At 44.7% G+C, this 22,590-nt stretch overlaps 1 protein-coding gene across 9 annotated transcripts in view; it reads left to right on the plus strand.

Annotated features, from left to right (window-relative positions):
• Window positions 1-22,590, plus strand: part of STAG1 (STAG1 cohesin complex component) — a 380,157-nt gene that overhangs the window by 202,321 nt on the left and 155,246 nt on the right. For all 9 annotated transcript variants that reach the window (XM_073360216.1, XM_073360223.1, XM_073360219.1 and 6 more), the window contains 3 exons: window positions 2,422-2,501; window positions 9,830-9,937; window positions 18,674-18,788. In XM_073360216.1, the coding sequence (XP_073216317.1) occupies window positions 2,422-2,501; window positions 9,830-9,937; window positions 18,674-18,788 (303 nt within the window). The remainder of the gene's footprint in view (window positions 1-2,421; window positions 2,502-9,829; window positions 9,938-18,673; window positions 18,789-22,590) is intronic.

The raw sequence follows: 22,590 nt of genomic DNA on the forward strand, positions 1-22,590 counted from the left end.
TTGAGGTGCACATGACTGAGCATGCCTGACTTCACCTCAGAGGCCTGCAGGCCTTTTCTCAGTATACTGTTCAAACAGGCATGTTGATTTGCACACCTATATGAGTGCTTCCAATCCTAGGCTGGTGGATGGCTCTCCAGAACATCTGCAAAGGGATTCAGCGTTGACTCTTCTAGCAGATTATATGAATCATGGGCTTCGGTGCACATCTGGGATGCATTCATGCTCAGGAGTTATGGATGACATGGGAGGTTATTCTCCCTGTAAATATATTGGAACTTTGAGCCATTTATTGGCCTGCAAGACATTCATCACCACCATCAGAAGTTCTTTAGCTCCCCCAACAGTGGCCCATGATATTGTGGTATTTAAAATTTGCTGTTAGAGGTTATGTGAACTTTCATTTGATCCTTTGAGGACAGTAGATTTGAATTTCCCTTTCCCTGAGATTATTTTCTTAGTGGCCATTTCCTTGGCCAGGACTAAGAGGAAACTAGCAGCACTGAGGTCTCTTGCCTTACATCTAACCACTAAGGACAAGATGGTTTGTCATATCTATCCCAGTTTCCTACCAAAGATGTCACTGCATTTCCCACTTAATACAAAATATTTGTTTTCCAAGCTTATGCCCTTAACAGTACTTCACAAAAAGAAACTCTTACTCACTCTGGACTTCCACAGAACTTTCAAATTGTATTTGGAAAGGAAATCTCCTTTCTGGAAAATCATTCCACTGTTTTCTTCTCTTTGTAGGCGCCAAACAATCTTTAGGAGCATCTAGATATAACAGAGATACCTTGTCCCATTAGGATCAAGGATCACTCTCCTGAAGCACGATCAGCAAGAGGCAATGCTTCCATTAACAAACTTTTTAGGGCAGTCACTTGACACACCTTAAATATTTTTACTAAGCATCACAGGTTAAATGTGCAGATATCAGCTTATGCTTTTGGGTACTTAGAGCCATTGTCCCTTGAAATTCTGGAAGGGCGTGGGGACCAGGAATTGATTTGCTCAATTCATGGCCATTCTTAATTTCACTCCCTAGTCCCCCTTTCATTCCTTTTAGTTAGCTCTCTTCTGTTCTTTCTCAGCCCAGGTATTTTAAGAGTAGCATTTCACAAAACCCAAGGTCTGTTCTAGAGTAAGCCAAGTCTCAGAAAATTATGTCCCCAGTTTTTCTGTTGCTTGAACAATGTATCAAGACCCAAAAGAAATTGTGTTCCAGGGATCAACAGACATCTCTGCAGACAAGGAGGGTGTTTGTTTCAAGCTGAAAGAAATCAAACTGGGAAAGGAAAGTAAGGAACCAGTAGAGGAACTCCTCAAAAGCTTGAAAATCCTGCCATTGAATTGGCTATTGGTCTGCTTGTGTTCACAGAGAGCAGAGACGGATTAGTGGGGCCCTGGACCAGAGCAAGTGGGGGCCCCTCCCCACCCCTTCAGCCTGCAGTCCCATTCCCACCCCCTCCCCGCACTGCTGCTGGGGAAATGTGGTCAGAGTGCAGGGGCTTGTCCTGCCCCCACCCAGCACTCCTGCTGGGGAGCTGTGTCAGGGTGCAGAGGCTTCCTTCCACCCTCCTGGCACTTCTGCCGGGGAGCAGGGTCGTGGCTCAGAGGCTTCCCCCTCATGAGCACCAGGCAGGCAGAGTGGGGCAAGCTCCCCTGCCCTGACTCCACTCCCCGGTAGGAGCGCTGGGTGATGTGTGTAGGTGCCCATTTTTCTGGGGCCCCTCCAGTTGGCCAGGGCCCCTGAGCATGGGCCCTGTTGGTCCGGTGGCTAATCCACCACTGACAGAGAGAGAGAAGGAAAATCCATAGTTGTACCACCAAATTCCTCACATTTCTTATGGAAGGCATGTAGGATAATTATTGAGGCCAGATGGTGGCTTAAGTCACGGGCATGCAAAGGGCCATGCTGCAGCAGCTGCTTCAGGTGAGATTCTCTGCACAGTGCTCCTTTTCACATGCATACACCCTGCCCCAAATGCACTACTGAAGCTCTGTTGGTCATTGTGAAGGAAAGAAATTGGGGCCACAGCCATGCCCTCATCCAGCCCAAGCCAATCCCCTTTCAGCAGGCTGGTACTGAGGAGACACTAGCTCAGAGTAGTGCCTCAGTTCCCCAGCCTGAGTTTGCCTGACATCTGCATGGGATGGTAGGAGGGGAAAGTTCCTTGACACATGTTCCCATTCCTGTTGCATGTACAGTGTTAAATTCAGGACATACAGAACCTGACATATCTATCACCACGAAGGCACATTGTACTAGATGAACTTAGCATGTTCTAGAGAAGTCAGATGGTTATCATGTTTCTGTGGAAAGGTATGTCCATCAAAGACTGTTTATTTTGTAACTTAAATATTCATTTTCTGAAAACGTTGTGTGTGTGTTGTCATTCTAATACAACTACTTTTCAGGATCGCATTGTATCAATGACACTTGATAAGGAATATGATGTTGCTGTGGAAGCCATTCGATTAGTCACTCTAATACTTCAGTGAGTATTTTTCAAAGCTAGCATAATTCACTATGAGAAGCACTTTTGCCAGTAATATGTATCAGGTTTAGATTTCTCATGCGTATTATGAAGGACTTATAACACTGAAGGTGGATTAAATGTCATAATTTCACTGAGCAATTTTTGGAGAAGTTGGAATAGGATAAATGGCTGCATAAAAATACCCTGGTGAAATTCAGAAATTTACTAACTCCTTGGTGTCAGTAGTTTCAGTGTATCCACTGTTACAAACAAATCCAGACTGGCAAAATAGACTGACGGTACAAGCAGATCATTTTAACTATGTTCTCTGTTCTTTTTTTCTTTTAAATGCCAAAAGCTACTTGCGTGCGAAGTTCAACTGAGAATTTAACCACATTAAAGTCAGGATATGCTCTGGTAACCTTAACTTTGCAACTTTAATTCTGTTCTGTTTTCAAGTCAAAGATACAAAAACACAAGAGGAAATTTCCAAATTTAAGAATATATTTCATAATATAAAATGCTGCATCTGTTTATGCGCATACATGAATGAAGAAAAACTGTAGTGTCGATTAAAAAAAAACACACTGAAGCATAAAATGGAAGATATGTTTTTGTTAAATACACACTGAAAATCCCTAATTTAAAAAAAAAAATTTCAGTATGTAATATTGTTTGTGTGTTCATGTCTGGCAGAACCGAAAGTTCTCATCCTTGAAAGTGCCCAATATTGAATTGAGACCAATACTTGTTATAATTCAAGAAAAATGACTTTTCAAAATATTATGATGTTTGTGTGCTGTCACTGTAATATCTGAAAAAAATAAAGATCATGATTTACATAAAACAAACTGATGGCACATTATCTAAATTTTTTGAAAATTCAATAAAAAAAATTAATTCCCCAAAATTGTGATGACAATTCTGGGCACAACTCTACAGTTAAGGTTGAAGTAAGGATTAAGCATCTCTGTTAAATGATAATGATACAGTGAATTGTTTCCAGATTTATGGCACTCAAAGTATAAGTATAGAATGAATTTTCAAAGAAATCTGATAATTAGTTTGTTAATATACCTCAACATGTTTAGATTTCTTTAGTTTAACCTTAACTCTGAAGTAAAGATACTTACTTCAGAGAATACTTCATGTTAAATTCCCTGGTTTGTATCTAGGGAAGGAAACTTTGCTTGAAAACTGGGATAGGGAGGATTAAGGCAGTATGAGGTAAGCCATGGTCTTGACTGTATGATAACAGGAGAGATCAAGCAGGTTTTTGCTGCTAGGAGGAATGTTTCATGAGGCTTGTCCTTTGGGTCAGAAGCCCAGTGAATTAAGTAGGAATTTTTCTACTGACTTCATTGAGATTTGGATCAGGTCCTTGATGAAAAATCCAAATAGGTTTCTAGAGCTAAGAGAGGGGTTCAAAACTTGTAACGTGAGTGGGGATAACGTAGGAGATTGGTAATAAGTGTCTAAGATTTTCACTGGAGGATAACATTGAGGCTTCCACATCTGTCTGGGTGTGGAGCATAGAAACAGGGTTTGAGAATAATCCAGAATGTATGAAAGCTGTGAGAAGTGTTGCTTGGCTCTCTAGGGCTGGGAAATAGATAGCAATCAATATAAATTAGAAGTTATGATGTGCAGAAAATACATAAGGGAAATGAAAGAGATGAGGGAAAAATCTCTGGCTGGCAGGACTAAGGACAATAAGGAGTTTTAAAAATATATTGGGAAAAAGGGAAATAATAGCAATAGTGTAGGTCCATTATTAGATGGAGAGGGTAGAATTGTTAATGATGCAGAAAAAGCAGAATGTTGAATAAATATTTGTGTTTTCTATTTGGAAAGTAGCAGGATGATGATGTACCCATATCTAGGGGTGGCATAGCTTGATTTTTACTTTTTTTTCCTAATTTTGACCATTTTTATCAATTTTTATTTTTAAGATTTCCCCCCCCTATTTTTAACTATTTTATTTTAGAGTTGTGGGGGGGGGTGGGATTGGGGTTAGGGCATCTCTGCCAGTGGGAGAGTTCCCAGTGCAGCTGTGGGGCATGACACCAGGGCTCCAGAGTAAGGGAGGCTGTGGTCCTGGCTCAGAGGAGCAGAGGCCCCTAGTCAGGATTGTAAAGAGGAGGACAAGCCCCTAGTCACGGGGAGGCCACCCAGCTGCTGAACAGTTATGGCTCCGGGACCATTCCCATGCTTTTGGCTGGTGAGTGATGGAGCAGGGCCATGACATCAGAGTTGCAGAGGACTTACCTCTTGATTGGTGACACCTGATCCCTGGAGGCGCAAGATGCGGGGAAGGCTGCAGGGTCAGAACAGAGCCCTCCCTGCCAGGGCTGTGAAAAGGAAGACAAGTCTCTGTCCGTGGAGGTGGGCACAGAGTCATTCAGCAGTGGGTCAGCCACCTCTGCAGCTGGGGACAATGATGACTCCTCTTCCTCGTGGTCCTGGCCAGGATTTTCTGCTCTGCTGAGTCAGGATGTGAACAGTGCCTCACTCACTCACCAGCCTGAAGTGCAAGAGCTATTCCCAGCTGATGAGTGAGAGGGGGCTGAAGAGAGCTCCCTACCCTACACCAGGAGCCATTAAGTAATTCCCCCTGACCAGTGGCTCATCTTGCTTCCCCTCCTTGCTGTCTTGGCCAGAGGTATCTGCTCTGCCCTACCAGGACTGCAGCCTTTCCCTGCACCTTGTCCCCACAGGAATCAGGTGTCACCTGCCCTGTGGCCATGCAGGGAGCCCTCTATAACCCCGCTGTCACAGACCCGCTCACTCATTCTTGTGACAGCTTCTGGCTAGTGAGTGAGCGAGCGAGTAGGCCGTGACATCAGAGTTGTAGAAAGCTTCCTGCATGGCAGGTGACACACAATCCCTGCAGGCACACTGACTGTTACCATTTGATATTTTTTCATTGATCTCATTGTGTCAGCTGAAATTGACCTTTACCAACAGATATCTATTAAAATTGAAATCTGTCAAGCCTATCCATATCGTATGAGGATGATGACATACTTCCCAATCCATTAGTAACTAAGGAAGATATTAAACATCTACTAGGGATAAATGTTTTAAATCAGCCTGCCTGGATAACTGCACCTAGGAGTCCTAAAAGAGTTGGCTAGAGATCTCTGGCCCGTGAATGTTAATTTTTAATTAATCTTGGAATTCTGGGGAAATTTCAGAAGATTGGAAGTGAACTGACCTTGTGCAAGTATTCAAAAAGGACAATTGGGATGACCCAGCTAACTATAGGCCAGTGACATGAGTCCTGGACAAAATTATGGAAAAATTGATACAGGATTCAAGTGATAAAAAAATTAAAGGCCAGGCATATAATTAATGCTAGTCAAGATGGTTTTATGAAAAATAGGGCTTGTCAGACAAACCTGATTTCATTCTTTGATGAGACTGCAAGTTTGGTTGATGAAGTTAATTGTGTAGATGTATTTGACTTACTACCACATGACATTCTTATTAAAAATTAGTACTATGCAGTATCAGTAAAGCACACGTTAGAAACTAGATAACCGATAGATATCAAAAAGTAACTAATGCAGAATCTTCATTTAATGAGGGTGTTTATAGTGGGGTTCCACAAAGATCAGTAGCCTATTCCATGTTTCTTTAGTGATCTGGAAGTAAGCATAGTATTACTGCTGATAAAATATGTAACTGGCACAAAGATTGGTTGACTGGTAAACAATTATGAGGACAGGACAGACATACTGAGGGTACATCTATGCAGCAAAGGAAAACGCATGGCTGCCCCATGCCAGCTGCCTCATGCTTGTGGGGCTTGGGCTGCAGGGCTCTTTCATTGTTTTGTAGACTTCCGAGCTTGGGATGGAGTCCAGGCTCGGGGACTTTCCCACCCTGCAGGGTCGTAGAGCCTGGGATCCCACCCAAGCCCAGAAGTCTATACAGCAATGAAACAGTCCCACAAGCCCGAGTCAGTTAGCATGGACCAACTGCAGGTTTTTCTTTGCTGTGTAGACACATCCATAGTGATTTGGGTCACTTGGTAAACTGGGCCCACGCAAACAAAGTTTGGTTTAATACAGCCAAATGCAAGGTCATACAGCTTGTAGCAAGGAAGGTAATACCTACAGAATGGGGGATTATATGCTCCGAAGCAGTGGCTCTGAAATGTGTTTAGAGGTCATAGTGGACAAGCAACTAAACATGAGCTCCCAGTGTAATGCTGTGGCAAATAGGGCTAATACAATCATGCGATATATAAATAGGGGAGTAATGAGTAGAAGTAGGGAAGTAATTTTACCTCTGTATACAGCATTGGTGAGACAGATATTGGAATAATGCATACAGTTCTGGTGTCCACATTTTAAAATGATGTTGAAAAACTGGAGAGTGTGTCGAAAAGAGCCACCCCCACCCCCTCCCAAAATCCTCACAATGAGGGACTTAAAGAAGTTCAATCAGTTCAGCTTATCAAAAAGATTGATAAATGGCTTGATTACAGTGTACAGCTACCTTTACAGAGTGAAAATACTGTGTACTTACAGGTTTCAGAGTAACAGCCGTGTTAGTCTGTATTCGCAAAAAGAAAAGGAGTACTTGTGGCACCTTAGAGACTAACCAATTTATTTGAGCATGAGCTTTCGTGAGCTACAGCTCACTTCATCGGATGCATGCCGTGGAAACTGTAGCAGACTTTATATATACACAGAGAATATGAAAAAATACCTCCTCCCACCCCACTGTCCAGCTGGTAATAGCTTATCTAAAGTGATCACCAGGTGGGCCATTTCCAGCACAAATCCAGGTTTTCTCACCCTCCACCCCCCCCCCCCAGATTCACTCTCCTGCTGGTGATAGCCCATCCAAAGTGACAACTCTTTACACAATGTGCACATTGTGTAAAGAGTTGTCACTTTGGATGGGCTATCACCAGCAGGAGAGTGCACATTGTGTAAAGAGTTGTCACTTTGGATGGGCTATCACCAGCAGGAGAGTGAATCTGTGTGGGGGGGGTGGAGGGTGAGAAAACCTGGATTTGTGCTGGAAATGGCCCACCTGGTGATCACTTTAGATAAGCTATTACCAGCTGGACAGTGGGGTGGGAGGAGGTATTTTTTCATATTCTCTGTGTGTATATATAAAGTCTGCTACAGTTTCCACGGCATGCATCCGATGAAGTGAGCTGTAGCTCACGAAAGCTCATGCTCAAATAAATTGGTTAGTCTCTAAGGTGCCACAAGTACTCCTTTTCTTTTTGTGTACTTACAGGCTTTTTATCAGAGAAAGGCATAACAAGACCCAGTGGCTGGAAGGTGAACACAGACAAATTCAAATTAAAAATTAGGCACACCTTTTGAACAATTAAGGTGATTAACCACTGGAATCAAATATCACGGAAGTGATGGATTCTCCATCTCTTGATGCCTACAAATCAAAACTGGTTATCTGTCTGGAAGATACAGGTTAATCAAACACAAGTTATTGGATTCAGTACAGATTTGTAGATTCTAAGGCCAGAAAGGACCGTTGTGATCACCTAGTATGATCTCCTACGTAACACGGGCCGTAGGACTTCCCAGAATAATTCCTACAGCATATCTCTTAGAAAAACATCCAATCTTGATTTAAAAATGGTCAGTGATGGAGAATCCACCGTGACCTTGTCTGTGATGGAGAATCTCCCATGACCCTTGGTAAGTTGTTCCAATAGTTAATTACTCTCACTTTAAACATTTATACCTTATTTCCGGTCTGAATTTGTCTAGCTTCAACTTCCAGATGTATCATGTTCTACCTTTCTGTGCTAGAATGAAGAGCTCGATATTAAATATTTGTTCCCCATGTAGAGACTTAGAGACTGTAAACAAGTCACCCGTATTCTTCTCTTTGTGAAACTAAATAGCTTCAGCTCTTTGAGTCTATCACTATAAGGCTGTTTTTCTAATCCTTTCATCGTTCTTGTGGTTCTTCTCTGAACACTCTTCAGTTTATCAGCATACTTCTTGAATTGTTGACACCAGAACGGGACACAGTATTCCAGCAGTGGTCACACCAATGCCAAATACAATTATAACTTCTCTACTCCTCTCCAGATTCCCCTGTTTATGCATTGCCAGAAGCTGGGAATGAACGACAGGGAATGGATTATTTGATGATTAGCTGTTCATTCCCTCTGGGCCACCTGACATTGGCCACTGTCGGAAGACAGGATACTGGGCTAGATGGACTTTTGGTCTGACCCGGTATGGCCATTCTTAGTTCTTATGATCCCATTAGCCCTTTTGCCACAGTGTCACACTGGGAGCTCATGCTCAGCTGATTATCCATCAGAAGCCCCAAATCTTTTTTATAGTCACTGCTTCCCATGATAGAGTGCCCCAGGGGTAGTCTGTGTGGAATGCTTTGTCCTGTGATATACAGATCAGATGACCTAGTGGTCCCTTCTAGCCTTACACTCTATGGATCATCAACAATGTTGCCAATCTCAAGAGAGGAAAAATCATGATTTAGACCCCAAATAATAGTTGAGGATTGACAAAGCAAGAGCTCCGCCCCATCCCTATATGAGAGTGTTGGGGGCAGGTGCGCATTGCCTTCCCCTCTTCCCACTACCAAGGAGTTCTGAGCTGAACATTTACAGCAATCCAGAGCAGTGCAAAGGGGATAGCTGAAAATGGAGATTCTGGCCCCACGAGTTTTATCTTCGTGCAAAAGGTATTGTGATTAGATCACTCTTTTGGTTTTGATTTTAAGTTCAGGGTTTTTTAATGGTTATCTCAGAAAGGTTAAATGGATTTTGAGCCCACTTTCCAAAAATAGTTTATCTTTGGCTGAATCTATGTGTGTGGCATCTCAGCCCAAAATAAATTTTCTGGGAGAAATTAATGTTCAAGTCTAAATGAACATTTACAATGCATTCTCAGTCTGAACTACTGCATTAGTTGTAACTATTTTGGTAAATTCTGAAATGTGTACACTTCAATAGAAGCACAATTTTAGATTTTTTTCCCCAAAAGAAGCCTCTTAAAATATTGGCAAATTATTAAATTTGAATGGCAACATTTTTAGTTCTAAGAAAATGTTTAACCATTTCCTAGTGTGCTACATTCATAAGAAGCAGCCACTTTAACTCAAAGGTGGGGTTTTTTTGGTGGTGAAGTGTTTAAAAATTTTTGGGGCCTAATCCAAAGCCCACTGAAGTTAATGTCCCATTAATTTCTGTGGGGTTTAGATGAGGCCCAGGTAACCCTGTATTTATATAAACTGTCTATCATAAAAGTTACTTATGGGAGGTGGTGGAACTGAAATTAAACATTTGTTTTGGTTCAGGTGTTACTTTCTGACTTTTTCAGTGGAAGTGAAGAAGCTCTGTCCAATGAAGACTGTGAGAATGTTTATCACTTGGTGTATTCAGCACACCGGCCGGTTGCAGTAGCAGCTGGAGAGTTCCTTCACAAAAAGTAAGCTACCTCTCATCCTGGAATGAGAAAAAGATTCATGATAGCTTCCTGAGACCAGAAATGCCTAGTGAGATCTAGAAGTGACAGGTTGATGTATAGTAAGTATGGCCTGATTCAGCAAAGCACTTAATCACAAGCTTAACTTTTTAAGCACTGACTTTCAATAGGAATACTTGCATGCTGTGACAGGGTCGGGCCAGGTGGTTGCAGGAGAGTGATAGAAGGCAGATATATTAGCCCCAGGTTAAGTAGGTCCCTTTTCCCTGGGTAAGGTAATAGGGAAGGTTCCAGAACAATCAGGAACCTTCTGGAAACAAGACAGGTTGATTAGAACACCTGCAGCCAATCAAAAAGCTTCTAGAATCAATTAAGGCAGGCTAATCAGGGCACCTGGGTTTAAAAAGGAGCTCACTTCAGTTTGTGGTGCACGTGCGAGGAGGTGGGAGCAAGAGGCGCTAGGAGCTGAGAGTGAGAACGTGTACTGATGGAGGACTGAGGAGTACAAGCATTATCAGACACCAGGAGGAAGGTCCTATGGTGAGGATAAAGAAGGTGTTGGGAGGAGGACATGGGGAAGTAGCCCAGGGAGTTGTAGCTGTCGCACAGCTGTTCCAGGAGGCACTCTAGACAGCTGCATTCCACAGGGCCCTGGGCTGGAACCCGGAGTAGAGGGCGGGCCCGGGTTCCCCCCAAATCCTCCCAACTCCTGGTCAGACATAGGAGAAGTTGATCTGGACTGGGTTCACGAAAACGGTGAAACTGAGGGCTGCCGTGAATCTCCGAGGCGAGCAAATCCGCCAGTAAGCACAAGACCCACCAAGGTAGAGGAGGAACTTTGTCACAATGCTTAAAGTTAAGCATCTACTTAAGTGCTTCGATAAATCAGGATTTATATCGTGCTTTTCTTGCTGTACAGTTTAGACAGTAATTTCTATTAATTTAGGACATTAAAGTGCAAACAAATATGATTGTATGTACTTGTTTGTAAAGATTTGTTAATTTATGTGCAAATCCCTTGAGTTTGTGTTGGGTTTTTATTGTAGCTTCTGGTACTACAAATTGTGGACATGCCTACATGATTGTATAATATACAGTTATTATTTTAAAGGCATTTATTTTACTCAACTTTGAAATAATAGGATACCAATTTACTTCCAAATTTAGCAATTTTAACAGGATTTTCTTATTTTAAAAACTACCTCTCTGGTCATTTTCTTGCATGTCAAAAAATTGAGTGAATTATTAGTGGTAGCTAGATACCTTTGATGCCAGGTGATCAGAGGTGTTGAAGATTTTTCCTTCACTCTGCTGTATAGCATGGGAGAGCAGCTAACTCAAATACAAAGGGCCAGATCTCAACTGGTTGTTCCTTTGCAGTCTAGACCAGAACAATATTTTTAACACTCTGAAGTCTTTAATATTAATTTTCCCATCCCCATTTTTAGAATTGTTAAAGATTTTTGCAACTTTTTACAGAAATTTTTTTGTATAAGAATTCATTTTAATGGAATTTTTCAAACCAGAGGACACTTGAAAGAAAAGGCCTTATATACAACCAGCTGTTTATTTCACCAGCGATATTTTGTGTTCCCTTTGTTTGCATTTTGAAAATGAGGGTGTTTTTTCCCCCAATAATACCCTAGATTTCCTCCTTGATCAGGCACAAAAAACATGATTCTGTGCTTGTGGTATCAGTCTTTTACTATGAAAGTGGATGTGATGCAAATTCAGTAATATGACCTTACTGCATGATAGATAATGGAAAAGAGTTTTTATACATTGTAGTAAAATATCTTCAGTAATTAACAAATGTGGCAAAACAACTATGAAAAAATCTGAAAGATAAATTAGTTTGTGTAACATGACAATTTCTCCCAGTGTGGAAAGTCTCTTCTGAAAGTCTCTTTTGAAAGTAATGTTATCCTATTTCCTATAAACAGGCCCACCAAAGTGTGTGTGTGGGGGCAAAGGGAGCAATTGCCCAGGGGCCCGGGTGATTTAAAAGGGCCTGGGGGCCTGCGGTGGCAGCCAGGAGCCCTGGGCCCTTTTAAATTGCCCGGTCAAGCTGCAGGGCTCCTAGACACGCGAGACCACACTGGCCAATCGCACTGGTCCGCGGGGCCCAGAGCGGTCGTGCACGCCTAGGAGTGACGGGCAGTCCCAGAAGTGACAGATTCGTCACTTCTGCCATGGGCCCTGTCCCCCTTAGGGATAGCCCTGGCACCCAGAATTTCTGTTGATGGGCCTGCCTATAAATGTGTCCTTGAAGGACAAAAGTATTGAAGGAAAAACCATAACTGTGTTGCTCAGTTCTGCAGTTTACAATGTTTGCAAATTAGAAGAAAATTGGTACCATAAATAAAATGTGAAATGTATCTTTCATCACCACCATGCCCCTTTTGAAATGCATCCCCAGCCAAGACTCTTCTCCACCACTGCTTGTTCTCCAGTGTGCCCTCCACTCTTGGTTTCACATCCCCATCCCCATTCACCTGTTTTTCCTCCAGACTTCACATGCAAATGGAGCTTCCGTTATGTTGGCTTAATTTACATGTGACATCTTATCTCCTGTCTGGAAAAAAACCTGTTGCAACTTGTCCTGGTTATACAGATTACAACATATTTTTAGTATGTACACATCACTCTCTACATATCAACTGTACATATGTCTCTCAGTGTTTATGATGACCAGTATTATATAAGCTTTCATTTGATACCTCACACAACATTCTAGATAGATAAATTCTATGACAGCAATGTTTTTATTGTAATGAATGGGGTTGCTGACACAGAATAGTGAACCCTTTGTTAGCTGCTTCTGTGTCATAGCAACACCTAAAATCTGCAGGAAAAATTTGTGGTGATGTGATGAGGAGAGTACCTGAAATCCCTATCAAGCCAGGTAGGGTCAGTAAAGTTCCTACAGCCAATCCTCACTCCTTAGGCATCTGCGAACACAGAAGAACACAGAAATTGGTATACCAGATAAGGCCAGAGGGTCCATCTAATCCAGTATCTTGTTTCTAATAGTGGTCAGTACCAGGTTTTTTAGAGGAAGTGTAAGAAATCACATAATGTATAATTATAGATTAGTTTCTTCCTAACCCCAAGCTATTAGTGATTAGCTTGTGCCCTGAAGCTTTAGGTTCTTGTTCGAGTGATTGCTCATGTTCACTCCATATTAGGTGTGTGTGCTCGCTACATGCACCGGTTCCAGAAGTTTTTCCCTCAGCAGTATCCGTAGGGGACTGACTCTGGCATCCCCGGAGCGGTGCGTACATGCTGCGGTATAAGGGGTGCTGCCAGCTCCCTCCACCCTCAGTTCCTTCTTGCCACCAGTGACAGTACTGGAACATCCGCTGCTTCAGCTAGCATTGTCTCGTTCTCTGTTCATACAAACTCTGTAGAACTTGTAGTGTAGTTGTAGATCGTTGTTGTTACAGTTAGTTATCCTGAGATGTAGTTCTTGAAGTTCTCATAGTCCCGAACGGGACTCAGCCGGGGGATGGAGCATGCCCCAATCCCTCAGGCTTTAAGCCTACAATCGCTGCAAATGGCCTATGCCCCTCAGTGCTCCATATACCAGCTGCCTAAGGCGCTTAGGCGAGGGGCCATAAGCGATAAGTGTCGTATCTGCAAGTCCTTCAAACCTAGGACAAAGAAGGAGCGCGATATCCATCTAAAAGTGCTCCTAATAGAGTCGACACTCATTCTGGCAACAGAACAGGAGTTCGAGTGTGCACCGAGCACCATGGCCTCCATGCACAGTGCTCCACCGGCGCTGTCCACAAGCCGGCACTTGTCTTCCTCCACGGCTCTAGTCAAGAACCCGAAAAAGACTGTGAGGGGAACATCTCCTACCTCCTGCAAGGGAAAGGAGAGGGCTGGGCACGAGCCAAGACCTGTGCCAGGCAGCTCAACGCTCCCTTCCGGAAGTCAGACCCTAGCGCAAGTCGAGTGGTGCAACCTATCCCATACTTTGCCCGCGACTCCAGGTAGCATTGCAGGCCCTGGCTAGCTTCAGGTGCCATTGACACCCGAAGTCCTTCAAGCAGCTCAGGAGATCCTGAGGGTCCTTGTGCCACCCACACTGGCTCCAGTGGTACCCCAGTCTTGGGAAAACCCATGTTGGGACCTATGCATGTGTCACCGCCGAGGGCCTGGTACTGATCATGGGACCGATCAGGGATCAGAGAGAGCTGATTGCTGGGCCATCATCACCTGTCTCCAAGAAGGAGGTCGCCTTACTCAGGAAGATCCTCCCAGCAATTGGCTCATAGTAGCTCCCGGTCCCGTTTGACATCCCTGTACCAGTCGAGTAGCGTGAGGCATGGATCGTCGGGTATCCAACGCAGATCCGCCAAACGCCGTCGGTCCCTGAGACCCTGACCGGCACCGGTCAGACGAGAGCCACCACTCTGCCGAATCCTGGTCACCTGGTACCGACTGCTCTTCTTATAGCTCCAGCACGGAGCAAGGTTCCCTGACTGCAGGACAAGCCCCGATTCCTGTGGTGCCGCCTACATCATCAGCACCGAAACTTGTCCCATGGCCCCAAGCGCAGTGGCCGGCGCCATGGTACTCGTGAAACCCTTGCGGGTTCACCCATCATTCCCAGGCTGCCCGATTGGTGTTTGGAGCTTCGGAGAGGCCAGTGGTCTTGGTATCTCGTTCCCCTCTGCTGCTTGAGGCTTGGGGGGTTGGGGGTCAGACTCCACAGGTCCAGGAGGATTCAGGGAAGCAAACTGGTGGACTACCAGTGGAAGTGGAGATTCTCACGGCACCGGCATCGTCCTCGTCGTCGCCAGACGAGGCTATCACAGGGCCCCCTCACCCAGTTCCTCAGGATGACACCAAAGCACACCGAGAACTTTTGAAGATGGTCGCTTCCAACCTGGGGCTTCAGACAGAGGAACTGGAAGAGCCCTCAGACTCTCTGTTTGACGTCTTCGGCTCCTGCCAAAATGGCTCTACCCCTTCATGAAGGGGTTTTTAAAATCACTAATGCCCTGTGGCAGACTCCCTCTTCCCTGGCCCCTATCTCAAAAGGGCTGAACACAAGTACTTTGTGCCTACCAAAGGGCATGAGTTCTTATACTCCCACCCAGCCCCCAATTCCTTTGTGGTCAAGGTAGTTAACCACAAGGAGAGGCAAGGACAATCTGGAGCCACCCCCAAAACTAAAGCCTTGAGGAAGCTGGATCTCTTTGGACGTAAGGTTTATTTGTCTTCCAGCCGTCAGCTGAGAGTGGCCAACCACCAAGCCCTCCTTGGCCGATATGACTTCAGATATGGCAAGCCATGGCCAAGTTCGAAGGGTCGCTCCCTGAAGCTTCCAAGAAGGATTTTCAAGTGATCCTTGGTGAAGGCATGACTGCGGCCAGGGAGGCCCTCCAGGTGGCGTCAGATGCTGCTACTCTGGCTGCCCGTGCCATGGCTTCCGCTTTCTCCATGCGGTGAGCCTCTTGGCTGCTCCTCTCTGGGTTGTCCACCGAGGCCCAGCAGTCAATGCAGGACTTGCCCTTCAATGGCCAAGCCATATTTGCGGAGCAAAGAAACAGCAAGTTGCATGGCCTCAAGGACTCCTGCACCAATCTGAAAACCCTGGGTCTCTACATCCAGGGGAGCCAGTCTCGGCAGGACCAGCCCCACAAACGAGCCAAGGACTACAAACACTGCCTGAGCCACCCACATCCACCCTCTGCCCAATCGGGCTTGACCCGGAACAAGCAAGAGGCCAAACGGTCGTTTTGATGGTGCGCCCCAAGGCAACCTACCAGACTATTCCCTGGATCCATTTTTCCCAGTGTTCTCCAACTACCTTTCCTTTTTCCTCCCTGCTTGGACTGCTATAACTTTGGACCGCTGGGTCCTTAGCACAGTGGAGCAGGGTTATACCCTTCAGTTCCTTTCTACCCCCATTCCCATCCACCTTCCAGGTCCCTCTTCAGGGACCTTTCTCACAAGAGTCTCCTCATGCAGGAGGTAAAGGGGTTACTACAGCTGGGTGCGGTGGAAGAAGTTCCTCTCGAGTACAGGTTCTATTCCCGGTACTTTTCAATCCGAAAGGCCAAGAGCGGTCTACAGCCCATCCTGGACCTGAAAGACCTCAACAGGTATATGAAGAAGCTTACATTCCACATGGTCTCCCTGGCTTCTATCATCCTCTCCCTGGATCCGGGGGACTGGTATGCCGCCCTCGACTTGAATGACACATACTTCCACATAGCAATCTTTCAAGGATACGGATGCTTCCTCCAGTTTATGGTGGGCCCCCACCACTACTAGTTTGTGGTCCTCCTGTTCGGCCTGGTGACAGCACCGAGAATATTTATCAAGTGCATGTTGGTGGTAGTGCTGACCTCAGGTGTCAGGGTATCCAGATCTACATGTACCTCGGTGGCTGGCTGGTCAAGGGCAGCTCCAGGTCTCAAGTCCAAAGGTATATCGTGGTGCTTCAAGCCATGTGCCGCTCCCTGGGCCTCCTGGTAAATGACAGAAAGTGGATGTTAGTGCCGGTGCAGAGGATACAGTTCATTGGAGTGGTCTTGAACTCAACCCGTGCCAGAGCGCTCCTGCTGCTGGAAAAGATCCAGACATTAACAGACCTCATTGTGGAAGTCTCTGTGTTGCCCCTGACTAAGGCCAGGGTCTGTCTGCATCTGCTGCGTCACATGGCAGTGTACACTTACGTTGTCCGCCATGCCAGACTCCAGATGTGGCCCACGCAGCAATGGCTGGGGACGGTCTATTCCCAGTCCTGGGACACCCTGGAAAAGATTATCATTCCCCGGTCAATACTTACCTCGCTGTGATGGTGGACCGACCACAGGACAGTCCTAGAGGGGGTTCCGTTCAACACCCCCCCTCACTCCATCGAGTTGATGCTGGATGCCTTGGACCTCGGCTGGGGGACGCATCTTGGCGACCTCTAGACAGAGGGGATGTGGTCCCCGGAGGAGGCGAAGTTGCACATAAACGTCAAAGAGCTCAGCACAGTTTGGCTGGAATGCGGAGTCTACCTATCCCACCTGTTGGGCAAGGTGGTGCAAGTCCTGACGGACAATACAGCCTTGATGTTCTACATCAACAGGAAAGGGGGAGTGTGCTTGTTGGCTCTCTGTGAGGAGACACTCCGTCTGTGGGACTTCTGCATAAGCCATGAAATCCACCTGGAAGCTTGTCACCTTCCTGGCGCTGGTGGACCAGCTCAGCAGGGACTTCTCCACCACTACGAGTGGTCGCTCCACCTGGAGGTAGCCTACATGATCTTCCAGAGGTGGGGAATTCCCCAAGTGGACCTGTTCACCACCAGACAGAACAGGAAGTGTCCTTGGTTCTGTTCTTGGCAAGGTCTGAGCAGGGGATCCATCTCTGACACCTTCTTTCTGTCATGGTTGTGGGGACTGATGTACGCGTTCTTGCTGATTCCGCTCATCAGCTAGGCACTGACAATGATCAAGAGAGACAAAGTACAGGTTATCATAACCCTGGCATGGCCTCGCAAACGCTGGTTTGTTAAACTCATGAGCCGGGCACAAGGCCCCTCCCTGGCCCCTGCCCAACTGTCTGGACCTGCTGTCACAGGACCACAGTCGGCTATTGCATCCCAATCTTGCGTCCCTGAACCTCTGAGCCTGTATGCTGCATGACTGAACCCAGAGGAACAGACCTGTTCGGATGCGGTTCAACAGGTCCTCCTAGAGAGTAGGAAGCCCTCAACCAGACTGACTTACCTGGCCAAGTGGATGATGATTTCCCACTGAGCTTCTGAGCGTGGCATCTCTCCCTCACGTTCTTCCGTTCAGTCCATCTTGGACTACCTGCTTCACCTGAGGAGCCAAGGTCTGGCACACTCCTCCATTACAGTGCACCTCACAGCCATCTCCGCTTTCCATCCTCCGATCCAGGGCCAGATGGTGTTTTCTCATGACATGGCGGTCAGATTCTTGAGAGGCCTCAAGAGACTCTTCCCGCAGGTGTGGACCCCTATCTCACAGTGGGATCTTAGCTTGGTCCTCTCCAGGCAAATGGGCCCACCCTTTGAACTGCTGGGCTCCTGCTCCCTTTCCCACCTGTCACAGAAAATCTTTTTCCTGCTGGTGGTGACGTCGGCGAGATGAGTTTGAGATTAAAGCCTTGACCTTGACCATCCGCACACGGTCTTTTAGAAGGACAAGGTTCAGTTGCAGCCACACCCAGCCAGTTTGTAGAAAACTAAGTAAAAGTGAAGAGTAAAAAACATACAAAGGTTGGACTGTAACTCATTTTTATCCTCAATATTTTTATGAAATAAAGGTCAGTGTTGGGGTGGGGGGAAAGCCTCCTTTCATAGTTAGCATTTTGTTTAAATACTTGAGTTCAGTTTATGATTACTGAGCAATGGTTAAAGCAGGCTGCAATCCAGTTTAGAGCCTCCTACATACAGTTAGTTTTTATATTGATAGTGTCACAATAACATTGTTTTTCAGCAAGATAGCTATACCAGCCCAAGACTTAAAAACTTTAAAATACCAGCTATAATATAAACATTTTACGCTAGTACATTTCATAATTTTTTCATTGTGTGACATGTTTCTGGCCCTGTGATGCTGAACAAATGCAGTTTGTTTGTTTTTTAGGGGAAATGGTTTCTGCTTTTTTTAATTGTATTTTATGAATGAACATGTTAGCCATAATGTTGAGCAAACAAAGCTGTTTAATATAAATATTATAACTCCTGTTACTTATTTCTAGACTGTTTAGTAGGCATGACCCCCAGGCAGAAGAAGCATTAGCAAAGAGGAGAGGACGGAACAGTCCAAATGGAAACCTCATTAGGATGTTGGTTCTTTTCTTTCTTGAAAGTGAGGTAAAAACGTTTCTGATACCAATTTTATATATTTAGCAAAACATGAAACTTATTTAAGGTGATTGATCAACTTTTACAAACAGGTTTTAATGCGAGTGACACCATATGCATTGGATCCCCTTCTCCTTGTCTGTAAAGTAAACTCAAACCAATATCCTGCCTAGGATTTGTTTTACTCTTGCCTGTCTTCCGTGTAATCAACTCTGCTTTCCCCACTCTGGCTACTATCGTTCACCAGAATGTATATTTTGGTGGTGCCTATTGCAGGACAAACTAAAAGAATGAGTCTGTGGAATGTGCTTTAAAAAAAGGAAGCAATCATATTTTCTGGATAACTTTATTTTAACCAATCCCAAAAAGGAACAAAATCTAATTAAAGTCTCACTGCTTGAGTGTCTTCCAGACACCCTTTGGAGACATTTATTTATTTATTTTATGGTCACACCAAATGTGTACTAGTCACTTTCCGGACATTAAAAAAAGTCTGGTGCCTATTCCAGGGAGCTCACAATCTAAAAACAGATAGACAGACTCATAGGCAGAAGATACTAACAGGGTAACAAAAACAAGGCAATGTATATACAAGTTAATGCCATTCACTGTAAGCTGCAGAGCAGAAATTGGTCTTAAAGGGGACTTAAATATGAGTAGGGTAGCAGCCTTCTGATGGTTTCAGGAAGGTTGTACAGTGCATAGGAAGTTGCATGATCGAAAGCATGGAGGTGACTGTAAGAAGTTGACAAACAGACGAGCCTGGGAACGTTGGTGGAGTGGAGAGATAGAGGCAGCATAAAATTTGAAAAGGGAGGGACAGAAATGTGGAGAGCTTTGAAGGAAGCTTTATTCAATAGTAAGTAGATAGCAAAGGAAGGATTGGAAGAGGGGAATGACATGATCAAATCTGTGGACAAGAAAGGGCAATGTTTGTGTTTGAGAAGCCAGAAAGGAGGGTGTTTCAGTAGCATAGGCAGGATATAATGAGGGCTTTTACAAGAGGTTTGGTTGTGGGAGTGGAAAGAAACAGATGGATCTTAGCAATATTGAGAAGTAAGAAGGGGAAAGATTTGAATATAGTCCAATGGGTATTAACATCTCCCAGAAACTCACAAGTAGCCAGTGGGGATCAAGGAGCCATGAGTGCAACCTTTAGTGAGATACTTTACTTATAACGTGGGCCACTGCTGTCTACACTGGTTTCTGCCACTGGAAGGTTTTGAAGCATAGCCCTATGTGGAGTAGATTGCCATATCTAATCTAGGTTTGTGATGGAGAGAGGTATGTATGTGTCCTCAGCATAAAATGATCACTGAAGCAAGATGAGATCTCCCAGAGACAGGGTTTACAGTGAAAAGAGAAAGGTCTAAGGGCAGAATCTTGGGTGACCTGCACACAGAGCAGAAGGGAGGAGGAGGCTCTGCCAGAAGGACACTAACAGAATGCTCAGAGAAACGTGAATATGTGCCTCAAAGTAATTACAGCAAAAATCATCGCAAAATAAAAACATAAGGAAATGGGTTTATTTGTTTGCTTCTTCCAGGAGAGAGGTCTCTAGAGCCTGATTCTTTCTGTGTCTCTCCCTTGGTCTGTCAAAGGTGCTGTTGTTATACATTCCTCACATTCCATCAGACCTTGCTGGAAGCTAGGTCTACTGTTATGACAGCCATGATGAGCTTCAGTTCCCAATGTGCTTTGCTCCATTGAAACTCAGAGAGATTACCAAGAGCCAGCCTTGTCCCACCCCACTGAGGAGAGAGGAGAATTCAGCTCATGGAACTCTAGCCTTGGTCCCTAAAGCCAGGTTCAGCAAAATGTGCTTTCTTGTGTAAACCATATAGTTTCCCTGAGACCACTTCTTCTGCCTCAGTGCCAGTGTCTGCCTTTGCTATCAGAGAGATGTTTCTTAAAGACAACCTAGAATAGTGTGGTGCTAGCTTAGCAGGCTACACTTCATAAGGATTGTGAAGGACATGGGGCTGGTATGTAATAATTTATGAATACTGTATGTGACCTGGTTATTGGGCTCATAATTGTATAGCTATTTTGGCTCACTGGGAATTTTTACAGTACACATATGTGTCTTAGTTTAATAGCAGGAGGTTGGGAGATGAGCAGGAAGGCCAGACAATGGCTCCAGCTAAAATACCTCCTGGTAAATACTGCAAGGGCTAAGAGAGAATACCAGAACTATTAACTGTGAAGAACCTAATTCCTTGGCTCCAGCTAAATTACACTGTTTGTTTGCTCTGCGTGGGAGCCAAAAGATCAATAAGACAAAAAGACTCTCAGATTAGAATCAGTCATAGAATATCAGGGTTGGAAGGGACCTCAGGAGGTCATCTCGTCCAACCCCCTGCTCAAAGCAGGACCAATCCCCAATTTTTGCTCCAGATCCCTAAATGGCCCCCTCAAGGATTGAACTCACAGCTCTGGGTTTAGCAGGCCAATGCTCAAACCACTAAGCTATCCCTCCCCCCTTAGAGGTGAGGTAGTTATCAGGGAGCTGTTCAGGGGGAACAGGCACACACAGAGATCATCCTTGGGAGTCTGAACAAATTAGACTTTCCAGGGAGATGGTAAACTTTAGATAAGATATTTGTTTGTGGTGTTGGTTGTAGCTATGTTGGTCCCAGTATCTGAGAGAAACAAGATGGGTGAGGTAATATTTTGGTCCAGCTTCTGTTGGTGGAAGATATAAGCTGTCAGGCTACACAGAGGTCTTTTTCTTCCCCAGACCAGAATAAGAGCTCTGTATAGCTCAAAAGCTTGTACCTTCCACCAACAGAAGTTGGTCCAATAAAAGATATTACCTCACCTACCTTGTCTCTTTAGATAAGATAGACATCCATGTAGCCTTTTTATTGTTTTTAAACCCTTTTCTCTTACATTATGCTTTGTCCCTACTGTTGAAATTAAACAGCACTTTGATTTGAAAGGGCTGTCTGATTGCTTGTGTTTACCACTGGTTGCAAACTCCCCAAGGAAAGAACCAAAGATACCCAAACACGGTCATACCTGTCCATAGGATACTGTAGCCCAGGACCCAGTTTTAGAGTGGGAGAATACAGGGATTCCACTCCAGGAGAGGTAAAGCCACAAGGTCTGAACACCTATGGAGGTGCACTCGGGAGGGCAGGGGGGTGGGGGCAGAGGTACAGCTAGCCCTGTGACCATGACAAGCATCAAAGAGCTTTTATATCCCATTTCAGTTCCTCTTAGAACAGCCCATCAGTACAGAAGTTTATGAAAGCTGGCACTTACATCAGCCTCTAACACCCAAGGTTTCTTTCTCCGGGGGTCAGCACCATATTTGGTAATTAGTCAAATCAGGATGCTGTGGTCTTACTTGTTGATGGTAGCTCATGATTTTCTTACAAGTCAGTGGAAGCGAATGGCTATTCTTTCCAGAATGATTTTTCTCAGTTTAACTGAATGGTGGTGTTATGAAGAAACGTCTGATGGGATTTTCAGAAACACTCAACATTGGCTTAATTCTGCACCGATTTAGGTAAATGAGAGTTTTACCATTACTTTTAATGAGACCCGAGTTAGGCCAATGCTGAGCAGTTTTGAAAGTATTGTCCATTATGTATCCAGATCTCAGAGCTACACTCAATAGCTATTTGGTTCCTGTTCCGTGTGTATGCTGAAAAGTGGATAGGTCTGCACATAAAGTGAAAAATCTTTATAATAATTTCTTGTCCATAAATAATGCCTTTCCTCCTAAAATTTTTAACATTTCTTAGATAAATGTATCCAATCCAGTTGCTGTTGTTGAGCTATGTTATTAAACAGTAATCATTAG

Source organism: Lepidochelys kempii, chromosome 9, assembly GCF_965140265.1.
Source record: "Lepidochelys kempii isolate rLepKem1 chromosome 9, rLepKem1.hap2, whole genome shotgun sequence".
NCBI lineage: Eukaryota > Metazoa > Chordata > Testudines > Cheloniidae > Lepidochelys > Lepidochelys kempii.